This window comes from Mastacembelus armatus, chromosome 17, assembly GCF_900324485.2.
Source record: "Mastacembelus armatus chromosome 17, fMasArm1.2, whole genome shotgun sequence".
Classification (NCBI taxonomy): Eukaryota; Metazoa; Chordata; class Actinopteri; order Synbranchiformes; family Mastacembelidae; genus Mastacembelus; species Mastacembelus armatus.
In genome coordinates this window covers 13,087,137-13,109,886 of record NC_046649.1, presented here as the reverse complement: position 1 = coordinate 13,109,886, position 22,750 = coordinate 13,087,137, and the positions used below count along the sequence as shown (strand labels likewise).

General features: G+C 38.9%; 1 protein-coding gene across 1 annotated transcript; it reads right to left on the bottom strand.

Annotated features, from left to right (window-relative positions):
• Nucleotides 1–878: 878 nt before the first annotated feature.
• On the bottom strand, nt 879–21,165 carry LOC113134155 (collagen alpha-5(IV) chain-like). Its single transcript, XM_026313394.1, has 53 exons — nt 20,974–21,165; nt 19,913–19,966; nt 18,453–18,542; nt 18,212–18,256; nt 18,064–18,108; nt 17,886–17,948; nt 17,659–17,712; nt 17,439–17,465; nt 16,404–16,472; nt 16,254–16,316; nt 16,106–16,166; nt 15,740–15,804; nt 15,578–15,622; nt 15,361–15,438; nt 14,637–14,690; nt 14,405–14,470; nt 13,749–13,793; nt 13,572–13,625; nt 13,419–13,460; nt 13,236–13,308; nt 12,740–12,775; nt 12,463–12,639; nt 10,703–10,792; nt 10,406–10,489; nt 10,217–10,287; nt 9,939–10,121; nt 9,676–9,847; nt 9,504–9,590; nt 9,268–9,372; nt 8,969–9,063; nt 8,525–8,675; nt 8,277–8,387; nt 7,904–8,068; nt 7,588–7,674; nt 7,238–7,372; nt 7,026–7,124; nt 6,825–6,923; nt 6,377–6,516; nt 6,097–6,223; nt 5,913–5,993; nt 5,406–5,504; nt 5,157–5,204; nt 4,369–4,551; nt 3,916–4,046; nt 3,581–3,653; nt 3,253–3,327; nt 2,907–3,026; nt 2,532–2,627; nt 2,021–2,230; nt 1,729–1,906; nt 1,477–1,591; nt 1,212–1,384; nt 879–984 (listed from the first exon to the last, which is right to left on the bottom strand). Exons 1-53 carry the CDS (start codon nt 21,043–21,045, stop codon nt 879–881), a joined length of 5,067 nt encoding a protein of 1,688 aa, XP_026169179.1. The 5' UTR covers nt 21,046–21,165.
• Nucleotides 21,166–22,750: the final 1,585 nt, after the last annotated feature.

The window sequence follows — 22,750 nt, the reverse complement described above, 5'->3', positions numbered from 1 at the left end:
TTTCAATTAACAAAACCAACATACAGAAATGGAGTGCAAAGAAAATCATTTCACTATAGCTTCTCTCATGATCTTAATGCTCATTTTTTGTTCTCTAAGAAACGCCAGCGGTTTCATGGCAGTGCTGCTGCCCGACAGTTCATTTTGAAATGGATTAGGAAAAGTTGCAGGCACTATGAGTCATAAAGTTTAATATTTTCCATGCATCATTTAACATGGTGGAATTCAAAGAAATGCTTTTACAGTGAAGACACTAGTGATTCAGTGTTTGCCTGTGAAAACACAACCTAACAATTTGAAATCAGGTGTGTCACATTTACAACATAGGAACATGAGTGTCAGCTATTATGACCTAATAGTTTTACCATCATTCGCTGACTGAACTGCACCAGGTCACGTGGAATGAAGGAGAAAGCAGATTTAAAAGATAAGTGTAGGGTCATGCAGTTATCTTTTCGTAGTCTGATTGCTACACAAATCAGATATTTTGTTGTTTTTTTGTTTGTTTTTATTTGTATGTTTTCAATATGTCACTGGCTTATTTATAATATTAATATCAGCAATATTAGAGGAGGATTGCAGATAGAAGAGTTTAGGATTACGCATTTCAAGAAAAACAGTCCATGTAAAAACGGAAAGAAATTGGACACAGTATTACTGCTGCCACTAGGGCAACTACAAGTACTATTAGTGCGTTTATCACTACTATTATTAGCAACTGAATTGTGCTACTACTTGTGTTGAAATGTGTTTTATTCAGAGTTAAGGTTCATAAGCACAGATTTCTAACATGAAAGCAGAAAACACATATGCACACTACAGTGAAATTTATCATATTTTCATATTTGAAATGACATTGAAAAATTAAAAACTGAATGTCAATGGTTGTCATCTGAGTCATGTTTCCCTGATTTCCTGCAGACCCGACAACGGCTGATGACGCTTTGTAGAGAAGGCCCCTTCACAGTCTGAGGAACAGGTTTACTAAAAGAAATGCACATAGACCAGTGACAGAAAATGTGAGAAATGCAATTTTAAATCTTAAATACAATTTTGGATTATATAATAGCTTAGTTTAAAGTAACATGGTAAAATGATTTATTGCATTTAAGGTACCAAATCATAAAAAAAGTGAAGCTGAAGAAATATATTGATTTGATTCCAACTTAGCATGTATGCACCACTGCTTAAAACAGAAGGGAAGAGTTTACCTGAACATGTTGTTGGGGTCAAGGGAGGCCAGCCAGTAGCTATAGGAATCTGGGTAATAGTTACATGTTCCCCTGCCGTGACACTCGATGAAGGGCACTTGGCGGAAACTTTCCAGACATGAGCCAGGAGAAACCAGGGGCTGAGAGGAGCCCTCTGCACCAACTCCCGTTTGCTGGAATGGATGAAGGTTAATAGAACAAAAATTACTTGGAAAATTGCATATGAGCAAATCATTCAGGAGAAAATAAAATGCAATTTCTTTACCATGACAAATGAGTACCCAATCCATAGGGACTCCCAGCCTCTTGGACATTCAGGTATCGCAGTAGTCTGGCTGTGGATGGCTATCACATTGGAGGTGGTTTCACACACTGAGCACCTAAACATGCACAGGAACATGAACATTAATGCTGTCCATACTTATATTTTGATTGACTGAACATGTTCTTTACTTTGTGTTTGCGTGGGATGTCCAAAGTATATATGCTTATATATGTTGATGCTCTTCTATCTCACCTGCTGATGTAGGAGGCTAACTTATCCCCTGTGATGGCAACCATGTTGTCAGGCATAGGAGTGTCAGTAGACAGCCAGTATGAGTAGTCATTACGAGAAGCATATCGGCAGTTAGTTTCCGTGTCACAGAACAAGAATGGCATAGTGGAGAAACGAGGGAGACAGCTTCCCATGGTGCCTGATTTTGAAGTGTCAGAGCAATGTCATAAAATTACTCAAAGACACAAGTATCTACACATATACTGCAGAATCCACACAGTATTCTTGGGCATGATGGTTTCTATGCTCTTACCAAGGTCCTGACCATGAGCTCTCTCATTTCCATTAATAAAGAGGAAGGAGTAACCAGAGTAGATCAAGCTGGTGCCCAGAGGGCAATCAGGGACATGGATGCTCTGGCTGTGTCTAGCTATCAAGAAACTGTGAACATGACCTGAATCAGTCTTGCAAGGCAACCCTGGAGGACCTTTGTTGCCTGGGTGTCCAGGCTTTCCCACTGGACCTGCAAGTAAACACATCATTAATGAAGAACAAAATGTACAATGGACAATCACATTAGCAATTTTGTTTGGCAGTTATTTGAGAATAGGTATAAGGTACACTTTAGTCATTTTCACTACTAGTCTGAAAAGTGTACTTTTAATATGTAATTCATAAAAAGCAGAGAACTTCACTAGTTTTCAGTTTTTACACTAAATCCTTTGCTGACTCATGTGACTCATGTTGTGAACCACATAATGAAGAAAGGTAGTAAAGTAAACCCCCTTACACACACACACACACACACACACATATGCAAACACCTGGTGGTCCTGCTCTTCCTTTGTCTCCTTTGTGGCCAGTAAATCCAGGTTGACCAACTGGGCTAGAACCACGCACTCCTTGGACACCTGGCTGGCCTGAGATAGAAAGATTCAGGGTCATATAGTGCATAGAAAAATCAGCTTTGTGGAAGTGGCAGAATTTATTGTATATCTCTTTGTTCCAATAATATGATTTAATAAATAATACATTTAGCAAACAGACAACACACATCTATGACATTAATTGTATAACGTGCAAGGTATTTAAGTGAGAAAATTAAGCTTTGACTTTGAAAACTGTTGGTAATTGGAACTAAAAGAAGCAGCACATCTTAAAATCATAGCACATACATTGAGTTTGATAAAATGTTTAACCTGGATGGCCTGGTGGTCCTGATGGTCCAGTGGTCCCTGGGGCACCTCTATTGCCATGGGGACCAGATAGGCCAGGAGGTCCTGGTTCATATTTGACAAATGCTGGTTCACCTTTGCGGCCTGTAGGGATAGGGAGCAGGTAATACGTACATTATTACTGAAAATGTACAGAATGTCTAGAATAGTAAATATCAGTAGTTTGCCTACAGAACTCAAATCCTGGAGAGTACTGGGTTAAGCATCGCATCTCTGTGACTATTCATAAATGAATCACTGGTAAAGTGGAGGAGAAGATATTATCAGATCTTTTTTTTTTCTCCTATAATAAAACAGACTTGTGCCGCACCAGGTGGTCCGGGAAAACCTTTGATCCCAGATGGGCCAGATAGGCCTGGGAGGTTGCCAGGGTCTCCAATGTTACCTAAAACATATAGGTCATAAATAGATCACAAGTAACTGAGTTTGTCTCCACAACTGATTTCATAAATTCTTGATTATATAGTATAACAGAAAAAAAGAAATAAATCCTTATAAATTCATTGTCTGTGTCCCTTCATCCTTTGGATTTTATCTTGGTTGTGGGACCATTAATCAATTACAGATGGTTCCTCTTCTGTAGGGATAGATCAAAGAAGTATTCAAAGATATAGGCTGAAGTTGAAATGATAGATTACCAGGGGGCCCACGAAATCCAGGATGACCTGAATCACCGATTGGTCCTGGCTCTCCTGGTCTGCCCCTTGCACCCTGGGTGGCAATTGAAAAAATAAACGATCAAAGATAAGACTTCAGTATATGATACTAATTAATCATTTTATCCTTGTCTGCAAAAATCTGCTAAAAGAAAAGCCATGCCATGTGCTCATTGCATTTTAGCAGCCCACATTTAATCATACATGTTTTTTAATAACCTTTGATCAAAAAGAAAGTCAACCCTCCTTTGTTAAATACAAATATGAATGCCAAACACTGAAGGTAAGTCTTCAGTTTTTTTTTGTCAAGTATGTACAATTGATCCTTGAGGGCCTGGATCTCCTTGGGATCCAGTAACACCTGGGCTTCCTGTAAGACCTGGGTCCCCTGTATCTCCTTTTAACCCTGGAAAAGTGGGACCTGGAGGGCCAGGGGCTCCAGGATAGCCTAAGGAAGAAAGAGACTGATGATAAATGTACTGTATGTGAAAATGAAAAACCATTCTGCAGTTTTAGCAGAAAAGCAAAAAATATACAGATGTCTGCATGGTTGAGCATGAATGGCCTTGGACTATATATCAGGTGTATATTATACAACACTGCACATTATGGAGAAATACATATGTCTCATCAGGTTATATCCAATTGCTCATTCACTAAGCAGTGTACAATCACGTGTGATGAGAAAACACATCCAGATGTTGTGATTTGATGTCATGTGACAGAAGATGGTATGTGAGACCCTTAAGTTCCTAACAGTAAATCCTCACCTGGGCTTCCATGGTTCCCAGGATAGCCACGGTCTCCTTTGGGCCCAGGAACACATGCACCTTCTCTTCCTGGTGGTCCTCTGGGACCAGCGACCCCAGGTAGACCTGGAAATCCTTTGTCTCCTATTGGTCCAGGATTACCTGTAACAGGCAAGCCAGGAGGACCAGGGTCCCCAGGTGGACCTAGATTACAGACAAAAAAAAAAAGTAACTTGATGTCATCACAACTACAGTCTTATTTATTAGTATCCATCTGCCTCAGTCTTCATAAACATTTAAGACAATCGATCATAATATAATTTTTTCATTTAATTTTTATTTATTTGGTAACACCACAATGATACAAGTGTGATTTATGAGCTATAAATGGAAAGGTGGAATGTCACCTTGAAATTTTAAAACATATATGTGGACATTCATGAGAGTCACTGTAGTCACAGTAAAACCAAAACGTAGGTGGCACAAAGGTTTGTAAACCTGCAACTACATGCATTGTGTAACACTAGTATATGTATTGAACCAACTCAATTATTTAACTTCTAGTGAGTGTGTTACTCTAACAGTATGCTTAAGAGGGCTTAAGTAGGATCTGGTCAATGCACCCCAAGACCATTCTCCTGCGGTTTACCTCAGAAAAGGTTTTCCAGTTCTTTCTGGATTGCTCCCTAGTCAAGAAAAGAATTTGCCAAGTGCAAATAGCTATAAAAATAAGGGGTGAAAGTAAAAATAAAAGAAACTAATACAAATATAATGTGTGTAAAAGTCTTGAAAAGGAAAATATGACTTACCAGGCTGACCTGTGTCACCACGTCTACCAGGTGTTCCTTCGATTATGGCTGCAGAGGAGAGATGGAAGGAGAGGCGGGTTTTGGCTTCAGCCAAGACTTTGAAGATACTGTTAACTAGATAGAACTCTTTTATAGGCCATTGGTTTGGACAAAACTAAAATACAAACTAATAACACATAGGTTTGTAATACACAGGATGTGAGTGAACTCAGATAGCCATACAGGATTCTAACAAAGGATTTCTCTTACTAGTGTCTCCTTTCTGCCCTGGTGGTCCAGGGATCCCATCCCGACCCTGGTTGCCTTTAGGACCTGGATAACCACCAACACCCGGCAGACCTGGGTCACCTAAATCAAGCACAATGTATAAATTAAACTAAGGTTACATTTGAAGTTCCAGCTCTGGCAGCAATGCAGTGATTGTTTCTGAGCAATCCTAGCACTTCTAACCAATCAGAGAAGGCCAAAGTTAGTGGGAGGAGCTCACAGGTGTCAATCAACACAACAACACACCTCTACTTTACTACTTGTTTAAAAAGCGGTTTCAAACTAGTATTAGCCTCTGGAAAATATTGCTATCACTAACTCACAGGTTAGAAAGAGGAGAGGAGAGAGGGAAAATAAGACTAATTGTTTTCAGTCTCACTGCCTTGATGTAAAATTAACTTTAAAATAAAGTACAAATAAAAGATTATAGGATTTGCAGTATCTTTATAGTATTCTTATAGTAGAATTTGTTATTTCAAAGGACTTTGCCTGGTAGTCCATTAAATCCTGGGGGTCCTTTGTTTCCTGGGGGCCCATCAGAACCTTTGGGTCCTGGATAGCCTGGTGAACCTGCAACAACAGCATAGGTATGAGATTAAGAGTTCAACAATGTGTGTGAAAAAATGCACAACAGATAATCAGCTGCCTAAATTTCACGATTTCATGTAATGACCATTTTCTCCAACAGGTCCTGGGTTTCCTTTGGCTCCACTGTTTCCCGGTGGACCTATAGGTCCACCAAAACCAGGTTCTCCCTTCTGACCCTTCATCACCTCATGTTTGCTTGACCCTGGCTCACCCTGAGGACATGAAGAAGAATTTAAAAACAGACAGAGAAAACTAATCATGAATGAATAAATGAACCCATATGTTTTTGAATCTATACACAGTATTTTACTAGATTGGACCCAGCTGCAACAATTACAAAGGCTTTTGACATTACTTATCACTACCTTTTGTCCGACTGGTCCTGGTGGTCCATGTCCTAGGTAGCTTGGTTCTCCCTTAGATCCTTTGAAACCAGGTGGACCTGGTATGCCATCTTGACCTGGTCTTCCAGATATTCCTTGATTTCCTTTTATTCCTTTTGGGCCTGGAGGATTAACCAAACAATTAAGTAAAGTGACACAGTTATTTTTAAATATTCTTTTCGTACATGCAAGAAACTATGATCTCAATTGCATCACATCATGAAAATTTACAGGCACATTTTGAGGACCTCAGGAACCTATTTTTTTATTCCCCAAAAGGTGTATATGTCATCTTTAAGTAAAATGCTTAAATTACTCCTAAATTTCTTAACTGAATAAGTCTTGTTAGAGTATTTCTAAATGGATGCTAAGATATAGTTAAATGATTTAATTAAAATCTTAACTTACTAAAAGTCTTTTTAGGTCTTACCTGGAGGTCCGCTGACTCCTGGGTCTCCTGGGGTTCCAGGAAGTCCTTGACTTCCTTCTGAGTACATGGGTCCATCAACACCTGGGTCACCTGGTGAGCCTGGACACAGATGGGAACATAGCAGAAATTCCATTTTGGCAAGTGTTCATATTGCCAAATTGATTTGATTTATTATTACAAAATATGAAAGCTTTCACAAACCTCTATTTCCAGGAGACCCTGGTAGTCCCTCTCTCCCTCTTTGCCCTTTTGATCCAGGTCTTCCTGGATCTCCAGGATTACCTGCTGGGCCAGGGTGACCTTACACAATAGTCAGATATTACAATTTCATTTGTAAAGTTGTACAATGCAACAGTAATATTTCCAAAGACTGCCCATATATTCTTATTCTTGTGTCTACTGTAAAGCTTTACCTGGTTCGCCTGGGTTTCCTGGAGGCCCAGTGCTGTTTATTAGTAATGAGGGTCCTGGAAGACCTATGGCACCTGGCGCTCCATTTTCCCCCGGTGGTCCCCTGAAACCTCTGGCTCCATTTGGGCCAGGGGATCCTGTAAGAATTTATTAACTCTATCAAAACTGTGAACTACATGTAAAACTATAATGAAGTACAACAGATAGAAGCAAAAAAAAAAAAAATCCAAATCAGATCAGGCATAAAACTCTGTGACTAATTAGTGTTTATTTATTAAATGTAAGTAAAAAATATTGTACACAGAGATTTACTTGTCTCTGAAGGTGTGTGTGCGGTTGTGTGTTACAGTACCTATTTGGCCTGGTGGCCCAGTGATTCCAGGCAATCCTTCTGGTCCATATCCTATTGGTCCATCTGGACCAGGGTCTCCTTGCAGTCCTGGAACATTTAAAAATAAGTGGATCTTTTAAAAATAAGTTCTAACAATACTTTTAATAAATCTATCTATAAACTACAGTTTGTACATTCTCACACTGGCAGTGTACATGTATACAGTAAATGGTTAAAGCAATGAATTCCAAGAAGTATGTTTAAAAAAATGTAAAAAATAATTTCACATCTATCACATACTGAATAATTAATAATTAATAATAATAATAAGACATACCTGCCTGACCAGGCAAACCGTTTTTTCCACCAATGCCTTTTTGTCCAGGAGGCCCTGGGGGACCTGGCACTGATGGTCCAGGAGAACCAGACTCACCAGGGGGACCTGGAAGACCAAACCCTGGCAAACCTACATTCCCCTTCTCACCAGGCAAGCCATTAGGTCCTGGGAAAGCGTAGACAATGAGACAAAATGGAAAGAGCAGAGAAAATAGAAAAGTACAGAAACTATTCAAATTTGTTAAAGAAATTTCTTGTTTCATGGAAAACAGTATCTAGTCTACATTTATTTTTTCGTCTACCTTTCATTTCTGCATTTAGTATCCTTCTAGAGGTCACATTAAGTACCTCACATGACATCAATATTCACTGACCTTGATGTCCTGGATAACCATCTGGTCCTGGTGGTCCCACTGGTCCAGGTAAACCTTTACAAGAATCTTTGCTACCATGAGGTCCCGGGGGCCCTATATTACCTTTATGTCCTGTGTGTAGCAGAGAATAATGTAGTAAATAGATAGAGATGTGCATCAATATGTATGCATGGATTGAGCATTAATATTACCTGATTATGTCTTTGTGTCCTATTATAAGCAACAGTTTGAACTTTGTGTGTGAGTACCTTTTTCTCCTGGAAAACCAGGATTGCCAGGTGGTCCTGGGTTCCCAGGTACACCAGGGATCCCAAGATCTCCTACAGGCCCCTGAACTCCAGCTTCTCCAGGAAGCCCTGGTAGGCCTGGTGGGCCAGGGTATCCAGGGCCACTGTTACCCTAATACAGGACATTATTTATTTGTAGATATTTCTATGTGCTTGAAGTATGTGCTATGACACCTTTAGAGCATCTATCTCATTATCTTTCTCATTTGCTGTTGATTGTTTAAATTGACAGCAGTAAAATGAAGCATAAATCACATGTTAAAGATTCATCATGCATGGAACTATTTCTTGGCAACCTGCAGTGACTTCTACAAGATGTCTAGCACTAGCTAAATGCTTTTTCATAGACTATATAGGATTTCCATGTACACTGTCATCACTGTACACTTTATTTCTGTCTCTGACCTTGTGTCCTGGAGGACCAGGAGGGCCTTGTATACCTGGATGACCAGGCAAGCCCCTACCTGGAAAGCCTGGAAGACCTGGCTGCCCTTTGTCACCTGACACACACACACACACACACACACACACACACACACACACACACACACACACACACACACACACACACACACACACACACACGCGCGCGCACACACACACACACACACACACACACACACACACACACACAATGAGAGAAACATAAATTTTTTTGCTACAGATCATAAATGTGGCTTTGTTTGCTGGACCTAATGGATTACCTTTTTGTCCTGGCATTCCCACCTTTCCAGGAGATGATATAGCTTTTTCTCCCTTCTCTCCTGGTGCTCCTGAAGCTCCTGGGGTACCTGGCACTCCTTGATAACCTGAATTTTTATTGTTAAGTAAGAGAGTTGTTTATGACATAAACTGTATCATCATGTACACAGCATCCATTGATCCATCTGTATATCATTCCATTCATTAATAATCTAATCAATCATACGTTCAGGCTTACCTGGCCTTCCAGGTGAACCAGGCTGACCTTTAAATCCAGGTGGTCCAGGAGATCCTTTGTGGATGTGGCCAGGTTCACCTTTCTCGCCTATGAGAATAGGAAGGAGAAAAGAAAGGACAATTGTCTCATGTAAAAATTTATTTGTCAAATCTTATAATTGTCAGTTATTTACCTGGTATTCCGGGCTGTCCTGGCAAACCAGGTACCCCAGCATCTCCTTTATGTCCTGGAAATCCAGCAGGCCCATAATCCACTGGCCCAGGGTAGCCAATTGGTCCTACTCTACCTAAAGGCCCTGGTGGACCTGGAAAACCAGGATCTTCACCTGCACCAGGGAAAGGATGCTACAGAACGCATAGAAGACATGAAGAACTTTGAAGGATCAAAATATGACTCAAGACTCATTCAAGTTCAAGTTGGTCAAAGTTGGCTCACCGAATCCCCTGGAGGTCCTTGATTGCCTTTGCGGCCTGGCAATCCAGGAAAACCAGGGCGTCCATCTGCACCCGGCCATCCAGGCAGTCCTGGGTCTCCCATCAATCCCTTTATTCCAGGACTGTTGTAAGAATCTCCCTTTTCTCCTGGGGGACCTGGAAATCCTGTTACACCAATGGGACCCTTCAGAGAGGAATGATTGTTTACACCTGTTTGTAAAACACCACACCACAACAGCAACAGCAGTATTCTTTTTTAAAAAAAGGTTGTTGTCTTACTGAACTTCCAGGTAAACCTCTAGGTCCTGGAAAGCCTGGATCACCTTTGTCACCTGGTCCTTGATTATGTCCTGAGCAACAGAAACATATAAAATATCAAATGCAGTACGTTTTTACCCTCCAGTATGCCAGTATATCAATGACCAAGTTTGTAGAATCTGTGTGATTCTATGTAGAGAATGGTTTTACCAGGAATGCCTGGTGGACCAGGGGGACCTGGTGGTCCAGGGGGTCCTGTTCCAAAGCACTCATAACAGGGTTCCCCCTTTTCTCCTGTGTAAAGTATAGACATGTCAATATTTATTTATTTATTCATTTATTAGTAATATTGCAATTGCCTTGCAGTACAAAATTATCATCAGGTTATCGTCAACATTTTTTTAAATTTCCTTCCTATACCGAGGATTGGAAAGTCTAAGAAGTTATACTAAAAGCAAGAAGATACAATAGGATTATATAAACTCATATGTAGCAATAGTTTCCCACCTTTCATTCCAAATGTCCCATCATATCCAATAGGACCAGGAATACCCTTCATTCCCTTCATTCCTGGGAGACCCTTAGTAACTCTGTTGGCTAAAAGCAACACAAACAAAGTTTCTAACCACAGAATATTCTTTTTGTCATTGGTCTTTTTGCTGGTACTTTATAAATGATTAACTCATATTTGATCACTCAAAAATGTGTCTAACAGTTTGCGTTTGAATACAATCTCAAACACTGGTGCTTTATTCTTTTCTCATCTCCCATTTTAAACACAAAAAGCCTGGGAGCAACTCGCCACCAAATGAAATTTGCAATAAAAAATTTGCTGTATGTATAATTGTACAATCACAGAAAAAACTATTTATCCTGCAACTCCACAAATCACTAAAAGTTTAGGCAACAGAGGAGGAGAGGAGAGGTATTTGCTAAGTGGCTGAATAGGCTTATCTTTATCGACTCCACACAAGCATGCATATTTCAATGTTTTAAGATGTTACAGTGATGGATGGCTAAGCCACTACAGTTTTGTTCATAAGGGGGCTCTTCCTGTGGGCACAGAAGGGCAATCCATTATTTTGTCAGAAATGGTTTCATCCATATAAAAATGTAGTACTGTAATATATGCTCGTGTAACATTTCTTGACGATGACACTTTTTCATTACATAAAACTACTGTTTGTGTACATTAGAATAGAATAGAATACTTTATTGTCCACCATGGTGGAAATTTTTCTTTGGCTCACCGATGCATACATGAATATGAATCAAACATACAACAGAAAACATAAAATATGATCAGTATAAATATGTTAAAAAAACAAACAAAAAAAAAAACACTACAAGACATTAAATCTGGGGCTAACAGACGTGTCAAATCCCAGCTGAATTAAGAATATCCACAGCAAATGGGACAAATGACTTTTTAAAAACCGCCTTAGTTGCCAATGGGACCCTGTAGCACTTCCCAGTGCGTGGGAGCTCAAATTGACTATGGAGAGGAGGAGGAGAACTATCTGCAACAATTCTTTTGGCTTTACTCAGTGTCCTCTCTCTGTACGGCTTGTTCAATTGTTTTTGGGGCTTCCCAACAATCTTAGAGGCCACTGAAACTGTTGTTTCAAAACAGTGTGTTTTTTGACTTGCAGGTCAGGTGGTTGTACCATGCAAGAAAGTGAAATGTTAGAACACTCTCAACAACTGATTTGTATACCACCTCCAGAATCTGTGGTCAGAGCCTAAGACTGCCAGGCTTTCTCAGGAGATACAAACACTGAGAGCATGTTTTGAATATATACTCAGTGTTGCTCTGAAAGTTGAGTTAGTGTAAAGGAATTGTAGATATTCTATCTTCACATTACAGAGAAGAGAAGAAAGCAAGTGAGCTTTGAGCTATTCCATGATATTCACATTTCCACATCATTTGCGTGGCCTTACGGTGAATTTTTCCTATTGACCAGTGTAAGATGTTAAATAGAGAAGGTATAGAGCATTGATGCCCCACACAAGGGTTATAATCCATTTTTAGCCTGTAGGTATTGATACCATTTTGAAAATTCTATGTACTGTAGACATTTTTGACTCCCTATGACAAAACAGCAAATTCTGACATGGTAGAAGGATAAAGAATATAAGACATCGAAAAGGAAAGATTTCACCAATGCAAGAAGCTTATTGAGTTAATCAATATACTGGAAATAAATACTGAGATTTTAGAAAGTGGAAACAATAACAGTAGCAGTAGTGTTTAGAAGGACACATACTTCTGTCTTCTGGGGGTCCAGGTGGACCTGGATCTCCAGCAGGCCCTTGAACACCAAGATCACCATCTTGACCTGGGAGTCCTATATAATTATCCCCTGGCTCCCCAGCGTCCCCTTTGGGGCCTGGAAAGCCAGTGGGCCCACGTGGTCCTGGCACATTAATCCCAGATGCATGGCCTGTATAATGAGTAGTGAGAGACTGAGCGTTATATTTAGGGAAGACACTACCTTTTGAATGGAGAGTTCGACAGATATGATTAAAACTGTCCTTGCACACCTGGAAGTCCCTCAGGTCCAGGAAACCCCATAACACCTGAGAAAAGAATTGTAACATTGTTATTTACACTTATTTTTTTAATTTCTGTTGATGCAAAGCAGTTGCAAGACAACAGTTTTAACCACCAATTATAACCACCACTAATACAACAACAGAATTTGATTACCATAATGGCAAACATTGGCTGATCTTTCATCTCACTATTTGCAAGGAATTTCCATCCTTTGCCATCTTTATTTCACATATTGCCTTCTAGTTCCTTTTCCAGAACAGATATATATATACTTTTTTTAATGCCTTATTATTGCTACACTAAAATCAGATAGGAAATAGTGATTAAAAAAGTTAGATGAGTTTCATGCACTCTGTATCAAAGCTGCTAAAACTTCTAAATGTACATATACATACTGCTGCATAGATTATTATCCTTTGGGGATAATAAAGTTATAAATGATTAATTATTTATTGCCTAAGATACAGCATTATGTTCATCCACCTTGACGCCCAGGGAGCCCAGGTGGGCCTGGGGGACCAGGATCTCCAAGGTATCCTTTGATTGCTCCCAATATCTATAAATAAACCCACAGGGGGTATGTGGTGAAATCATACAAGATACATGCAACATTGATTAATTTATACCATAGTAACACAAGTTTCAACGTGTCATATTCAAACTCACTCCTCCCGGTGGACCAGGTGAACCCTTGTTTCCCTTTTCACCCTTTATGAGCAGAGTAGTATACAAAACATATCAATCCACCAACAGACTGCATACTGTTTATGGCACAAAAAGATGACATATTATTTTTTGCACAAAAAGATCACTTATCACCATCTCTCCTGATATTCCTGGATATCCTGAATGCCCTCTGGGACCAGGTCTTCCCTGATAAAATACAACACTGTATTTAAAAGTAACACAGTATATAAGTGTGAGTGCAAACACACACACACATAACACAATGGCTCAGCATACTACATTCACACTCATAGTATCACAGAGCAATACCCTGAATCCACTTTGTCCAGGCTCACCATCCTTCCCAGGCTTTCCCTATATGGACAATTAGGAACAACAAAGATTCAATGGTTATAGAACAGTTTACCAAGTGTCTCATCCTTAAATTTAGTTTATTATTAAAAATTTCTTTTTCCAATTAATTGTAGGCCCCTATTCTATTACATACACGATATGTAAATAAATATGATCAAGAGCGCCCCCTGAATAGCAATACATTTTACCTACATTCAAGTTTATGTCACTAGTTTTCAAAACATTCATTCAAGCAGATTCAGAAAGTTAAATGGACCACAGCTACAGCTAAGTTAACTTGAATGCTGAATTACAGTGGAATGATATGTGTAAGCTCTTTTTCTTTTGTTTTTGCTGCTTTAATGACAAATCACATTGTCTTCAATGTTGCATCACTGCCCTCTGCTGTTCATTCAATATTCTTGAGCTGTTCCTTATGTGTCACTAGTAGCAATTCAATGCAAACTGTAGTAGTGAAAAACCCCCTGTTTGGCAGGAGAAACACAGAGCAAAAGAACACAAGCAATTTTTATTTTGGGACAGCTCCATATTTCATATCCGCACACAATGAGGTGCAATCCAAAATTTCATAGAGAAAAGTCAATGGAAGATATGGATTGGCAGTATCTTACTTGTGGACCCGCCTGCCCTTTGTCTCCCTTTATTCCTTTTGTGTGAAAGCTATAACCAGGGTCTCCCTGAGAACAGATTGCAATGAGAAAAGGAATCAGAAAGATCAATACACAAACCTTACAAGGCTGAACAAGTAAAAATAAATGGCACTAACTTTGAAATGAGTAAAGTGTAATGGCAGGTTAATTTAATTAATTTTTTTTTTATTATTTTAATTTAATAGAAACTTACTGGTTCACCTCTGCAGCCACTTTCCCCTGTGTCTCCTTTGTCTCCTTTTACATTCTGAATAAGACATAAACCTCAAGTTAAATATGGGTCATTAGTCACAATGACAAGATTTGTCCAGCAATTTAGTCCTAACTAGAGTAAGAGAGTTCAGAACTGCTATCCACATCCATCCATCCATCATCTATACCCGCTTATTCCTTAACTAGGGTCACGGGGATCTGTTGGAGACTATTCCAGCTCTTTTTCGGGTGGAAGCCTGCTATACGCATTGATATGGACTTAATAGTCCCCATAAAATGAATCCAAATGTTTGGAAAGCCTGTGATTTTTCCGATAACCACTATCTTTCCAGTTGTGCACAAGAAATTGTCAACTATAATGACAGTTATAAGCCATTGTGGGAGAGGATACTAAGCATCATTTTCCTCATTTGTTTCTTCCATTTACTAAGCTAAGGGATAGTTTTTGCCTGGCAAATTGTTTGATCACTGGCATTGTGTAAAAGCCTGCTGTTCAATTAGAGACTGTCCAAGCTAGTGAAGTGTCATACCACTGGGGTAATGTTTAATTTTTATATGTGAAACTTCAAGCATGGTGTGATCTGTGCTGCCTGTAGTACTCTAGCTATGACTCACATGCACATTGTTGGCACTGTAACTTAGAGGAGAAAAACTCTAACCATCACTACTATAAGCATAAAGTGTAACTCCATTTACTGCTGTACCTTTAACATGACACTCTCTGTGAAAAATTCCCTAATCCGACCTGGTGGCCCCGGGAGCCCTGGTAGACCTGGTCTTCCCTACAGCAAACAAATTGAGATCAGCCTCAATAATAAGGTCATAGGTAACAATGCAGTCATGTAATATAGATGGCCAGAGAAATATGGTGTAGGTATTAGAATTAATATACTCATACAATGTATAAAAAAACAGAACAACCTTTTTTCCTTGAGGTCCTGTGATGCCACCAATGCCTTCTTGACCCTGTCAGATATGAAAGCATATGCAACTTGCTTGTATAAGTTACCTTGTTTCCCAGTTTTTTCTCACCAACTCCTTCATTTTTTTCACAGTTTTCTTATAGTCAGTCCACACTTTTACCATCCCTGTTGCTGGCAACTCCCACCCCTGGGAACAGAATGCCCTGTCCTTTCTCTGATACAAATCTTATCACCAACACCAAAACTGTCTGAGAGGAGTTTCACAAAAAGCTGGGAACCTGTAATGCATGGAGATGTTGATGATCAAAATACTGCCCTACAGATAAACAGACACTCACTAACCAGGAAATGTTTACACTATCCCAGGTGGTGTGAACAATGCCAACTATGATAATGGGACAACAGAGACAAAGCAAAAATGGCACAGCTGTGGTTGTCAAGTTGGTTTCCATTTGTAACACCCAGTAAATACTCATACTCTTTATCACAGGTACAAACTGTGAAATACTTCATGTAGACACAATACCCAGAAAAATAGTTGCTAGCGTTACCTTAGATCCCGGTGCTCCTGGAAGGCCAGGTAATCCCTGTTCACAGAGAATGTAGGCATCACATAATTATTTTCTTTAGTGCCAAGTGCACACTGTGCAAGGCAACCAAACAATTTCACTCACAACAGCGCCCTGTGGTCCAAGGTCCCCAGATGGTCCATTATCTCCAGGGAAACCTGGATGTCCCTGAAATAGAAACCAAACTATCACAGAGAATGTTTAAATAAATGTTTTTTAAAAAGGTATTATTCCTCAAGCAGTCAGAATAATTACCGGCTCTCCATTTCTCCCAGGCAGCCCAGGTGGTCCTGGCTGAGAAATCACTGATACCCAAGAATCACCCTGCGATATGGAGGAAGTTTATTTAACTGAATATAGTGTTGAAATACCTATTATTAATGGGTATGCATAAGCTTCATCACTTATTTTTATGTGTATGTATATGGCCAGCTGAATTGATTATATCCTACTTCTCATTCACTTCAAGTCTTTAACAAGTATAACAGCAGAATTTCAGGGTTTTAGCTTGTTCTAGAAAGGCAAAAAAGGTAACAAATGTCAACCTCATTCACATGGTTTCAACAAGCTTAAGGGGTAGTTAAAAGTATCCTCCACCTGATAAAATTACATCCGTAAGGGATCACCAGTGGAATGACAGGAGAATGCTTCACATTCACAGGTTTTTCAGTGTTGAAAATGGGTATGAGAAAAGGCTGAAAAGGATGTTACTCTAAGTATAAAATCCATGACTGTGATGTCATAGGTCCATGTACAGAACTTTTGTTGCAGTTCCAATTGTTAGTGAATAGATTGGATGTAGTTTTGCACATGCCTTTCGAATTTTCTTTTTCAGATAAAAACATCTGCACAATCCTAGGACTGCTACCAATGTGTAGAAAGGATCAGGTACATGCAAATATAGATAAAGACAACTGGCTCTCTAAACTTTTTCAGATCCACACCTGAGGCCAAAGCATTATAATGCTCCACTTGCATGGAAATAAACATTAGTAAGTTAAGTATTGTCCTGAGAATTAGCTTTTAATATTACCACACTGTTGAGACAGATAAACATGGATGGACAGATAACAAAAGGAAAAACCAAAGAAAATCTTTAAAGAGGTTATTGGTCTTGCATGGACTCAGCAGAAAATGAGCAATGGGAGCATTAGGAGGGAAAGGGGGGACCTGGTAGTGCAGCATCATGTTTTTTTAAGGTAGTAATTATTGAGCAACTCTATAGCCTCACCCTTCCTAAATGCAAAAAGTACATGACCTGCTGGTGGCACACAGCATATATTTTATTACCTTAGGTCCAGGCAGACCTAGGGGACCCTGTAAAGTAGAGACAAAGGTGAAGGAAGTTTTGAACAATACACAGATTCTTTGATGGTTTTTTTTTTTTTTTGAGGACATAGCTGTATAATAAAGGATTGAAGTTGGTGAGAGGTATAGAGGTAAGCCATAAGAGTGGGTTTGAGTACAACATAATAATTTATTTATTTTTTTTTTAAATTTTGCTTCTTACTGAATGTCCATCAATGCCGTTGGCACCAGGAATACCAGGGGGTCCATCGTCTCCCTAAAAGTAGGAATGCAATAACAATCACAAACACTTTAAACATAAAAACAGTTCAAAATATATGTTCACTGAAGGGAGAACTGAAAAGTCTCTGCAGTCATTTTGTAAAATAATTTACAAACAACTGAAAAATGAGCTAAATGTAATATTGGCAAACTTTAATATTTACTGACATCAGTTCCGTTGCAGCCTGGGGCCCCTGGGGGACCTGGAGGCCCTTGTAGTCCTGGGATACCCTGTAAGAAAATATCAGCAAAAGATAAAAAAGTAACAGGTTTTAATAGGTATATGCAGGAAAATGCACTTACCCGATACATAAATCAAACTATGATTAGAAAAGAATAATCTCACCGGTAAACCATGAGACCCCGCAAGTCCTTCTATTCCTTCTGGCCCCTGTAATATGATGATAACAAAACCTGTACCATTTTTATGCTGAGACATTAAATAAACAACCAACAAACACCAACACAGACACATGCTTTGGATGGCATGTTACCAGATCGCCTTTTGGTCCCACAGGTCCATCAGGTCCAGTGTTGCCCTGTCAAAGATATCAACCTGTGATCAATCTTAGTGAACTAGTAGGATGCAACTAAAAGTACTGTCTCGTTACACAAGAAGAAAGTGTATTTCAACACGGTTTATACACAATTTTAGCCAACGTTGCCCTATGACATCACTTGTGGGTTTGCTGATCACGAATGAACACTGAAGAAGCCACAAGGACCAAATTCTACCTTTGGCCCCATAGGACCACCATGACCATGCGGTCCTGGACGGCCCTCTGGTCCTGGGGGACCTGATATTCCTGGAAAACCTTTTTCTCCCTATGTGGGTGAGGGTACGTGGGAGAGAGAGAAAGAAAAAGAGGGAGAGGGACAGAAAGAAAGAAACAAGGGTGGTAGATAGACCACAGACAACAAAAATTCAGTAAGAATTTCATATTTTCATTGGTGAATGTTGTCAACAATATTTATAGTTCCATGGATTTTTTTTTTCCTGAAGTATGGGGAAACACAAATTCTTGATGATTAATAAATGACATACCACTACATGTCACCAATGGTCAATAGACTCCTACTTATATTTAGAAATGTAACTGATGAGTGTAATTTATGGTGGATGGTTATCACCATCACTATTTTCTGTATAACTGTGTTAAAATAGTTCAAATTAGTATCAAGTGGCATTTAAAAATATTGTCAGGAGCTTTGAGAGAGAGGAAGTTCACCAATTTTGGTTTTGAGTGAATGTTTTTAACAGTTATATGAATCTGTCTATTTGCATCTATTCTAATATAGATGACACATACGTTCATTCAATTGGATTGTTTTCTCTTTTCTATGCATTTTGAATAAGTGGATGTAAAATGTCTGTTTGCATTTCTCTTAACTAGTCAACACTGCAGTTAATGTCCCTGCCTGAAGCTCACTGCTAAGTGGTTTTAAAATGACTATATGTTCTCAGTACAATAATTAGGACAGATCTTGCAACAAATTTAGAAAATATTGAGATTTTTTTTTTTTCAGATCTGTTCAGGCTCTGAACCCATCCTGACTAGTTACGACAGGACCACTGCACATGAAGCTCTCTGGTATTTTTACTGTGAACAGGCATTTTTGACATAATATATTTTGAAAAATGTGGCTGTAAGAAAGGTATAAGTGTAAATAAGGTAATTTATGAATTTATGAATTCCATTTAGCTGCTTCAGTTTCAGGCGTCTGGTGTTCAGGCTCACTCACTGTCACACTTCGATGACTTCCTGTGACACTTCAGTATAAGAGAGACACTGTTATTGTAACTCCTGTGCCTCTGCTATGACAAGTCACTATGTCTGCTGTGACAGTAGCATATTGTTTTAATAGAAAGATGATAGAAGCATATTTCAGACAAAGACAAAGTACCAGTGTGTCAGTTGCAAGTCAGAAGTTTATACATTTTATTTGTGTTACAAAAAATACTGAGCTGGCATTACACAACACATACTTTAGTACAAGTACTATATACTGTATTAGTAATGTGATGTACTGTTAATGTCTCTTGCACATATATGTGAAGTATGAATACAAATGCTGTGACTGCATAAAGTATTATTTTGAAACTAATGTTAAAGGAAGCAGTTTTAAAATAGCATGAGGTGAAATTCATAAACTAGTAAACCACAGAAATGATGGATTTGAGTTGATGCACTCACCCGGTTGCCTTTTACGCCTTTACAGTGGCACCTAGATTTTCCACTGCATACATACTAAAAAAAGGAATTGGAACCTTTTTAAGTGTGTTGTAAAAAAGGAAAAAACACTGTCTAATTACATTTGTTTGTCCAGTTAACACTGACTCATGACCCCTGACGCACTGAAGGGTCATGTGCACCTGTCTTAATGGCTCTTTAACCCCGTAAGGCTCCACTCCACTGCTTGGAAATCACTAGGCTATAGGCAGTCTTGCTGATTCGAGCGCAACTTTTACACACATTATTCTTTGATCAATAATTTGTTATTTGCACAGTGAAGAGCGGTTACTTTGGGAGGATTTGTAGGAAGATTTATGGAAGCAATTTGCCTAAATAACATCTATAACTCTCCAGTGTTTATATGCAATATCCTTGTTCTACCTTAGCTTGCACTGGCCAGCCCTCTTGTCATTGTTACATAAGAGTTTTTAACATTACCACCTCCCTACTGTATTCCCCACATTTGTTTAGCTTATTTTCAGATACTGTATTTTCCAGCCTTCCTTCTTCCATATCTTGTCCCCCCCCCCCCCCCCCCCACCCCATGAAAAGGCCCACCAACATGGCCCACTGGAGAATACTATATACACTGAGCTAAATGTGCAAACAGAGAGCAAACAAACCCATCTCTTCAGGACACAAGATGACTGCAGACACTACAGTTACAAACAGATCTCACTGTTGTATATCAAAGATAATGAATGGTGCTCAAATTGTACACAACAGGAAAAATACAAGGAACACTGAGTTACAAATTTTTACGGTTCTCCCATAAACTCAAAAAAGGGATTGTGATATGAAAGAAATAGCAAGAGACAATATGGTGTCAAAAGAGTCAGCAGTAAGATTGTGTCCCATATTTGAACAGTATGAAATAAAACCACATTGACAATAGAACCTTTTCATTTCAATACCTTTGCAGATAGAAGCCTATGCTGCTAAAATTCTGATTTGCCCAGATTCAGTCTATTCTTTCTACGATGTTATGTCAGTAAGGAAAAAAATAAAATAAAACATCTTACATTTTTGGCCTCAGTTCCCAGCAACATCACAGCAAACAGGATCAGAGGAATTATAAACACTGGCTTTGCCATGGCTGTTCTTGGTCAGGTTACATCAAAAGCTCAGATGTAACCGCAGACACCCCAAGAGTGTGTCTTTTTGAGCGTCCTCCTCTATAGCAAGCCTTCACATTATCCCTACTATGAAGTACCCTGGGTGATGTTCACTCATTGCTTCAGTTAAACTTCTCCATCTGGATTTAAGTGTGGTGATAGATAGGACAGCCCAGGGAGGTGGTTTGAATATACTAATGTGGTCAGCCCCAATCATTATCCATTCACTTATCTTGCTCGCAGTACTGGCAAACAGTGGCAGTTATTCAGTTTGCTTTTCAGTAATACAGAGGCAGGCGATGAGTTTTGAATCATTTTGGAGATTATCCTTTTGGGGTTGCAGCAAAGCTTTTCGTGAAGAATAATTTGGGCTTCTGACCTTGGGTAAGTTTTGTGAAATTTTGAGAAATGTCTGTGGTGATTACCTTGTTGGGAGAACAGAGCTAGCAACTTCTTTATTAGCAGCATTTTTTTATATTTCAATATCATATAATACTAAATAGATAGAACTGAAATATTATTTATTTATGTGTCATATTTACTGGCCCAGGGTTCCCAGGTGTCTTTCCATTTCTCCACCACAGAGGGCAGCACTGAGGTCAGTGCTCACCAGTTAAAAAACAGATTAAGATGAGATCCATACTTACTGTTGTGGCTTTGCGTTCCATCAGGTGAGTACCAGTGTAACAATATGAAAAAGTAACAGTAAGAGCAATGAAATATGCATATTATCATTCTGGTGTCTTTAACACCCATATCTGAAGATGGTACAGTATTGATAACTTTTTTTTTTTTGCGAATGAATTGCTTTGCAAATATCCTGATGCACTTGCATGGTAGTTCATTAAGGCACACATTAGAAACAATCAATTATAATGCAATAGGTTTACAATGAGTCCAGTCACCAAGAATATTTTAATGTTCAGTGTTTGTTAAAACTGTTCGATTCAATTGTATTTGTAGGCCGTCATGATGCTGTTCAATTGTATTGTGTTATGCTAACAGGTGCAATCTATTTTTATGAACTCCCAACTGAGCATATTCGCTTATTAGAAATAATGGGTCAATGTGTGTTTTCAATGTTCAAAATTGATTTGTGTTAAACAAATAATGATTTGAGAAAGGTGCATCTTTCACTAAGAAAATACTCAAATATGAAAATACTCAAAATATGTATTTCATTTTTAAAAATGCAGTATATGCTGCACATGTTACTGTGCCCTGTTATATTGAAACTACTATAAACATTTATTAGGTACAGTATGTCTCAAAGTCTGATGAAATTTACATTCCCTAGGATAAACACACATCTTGCCTGTTTACTCAGATATTCAACAGATCTGCGTATTTGCGATCCATGTAGATTGTATAAAACCTCAGGAACACATGCATAAAGCTGCACTCTCACAGACTGTGCTCTCACCTGCAGGGTGAAGTGGTTGTAAGTAGACTGCATTCCTGCTGATATCCTGCTCTAAGGGTAGCACATTAGCTCACCCACATGAGAACAACATATCTAGAAGCCAAAGTGGAGCAATTTAGCATGTCAAATTGTTGCTTTTCTTATTTTTTTTAATTGAATGTAAAATTCTAGCTTTATATTATATAAATACATCATATTGGCAACAAACCAGAGTAGCAAAAATATTAAGTTTCACCAAAGGGTCTCATGTCACAGAGTTTA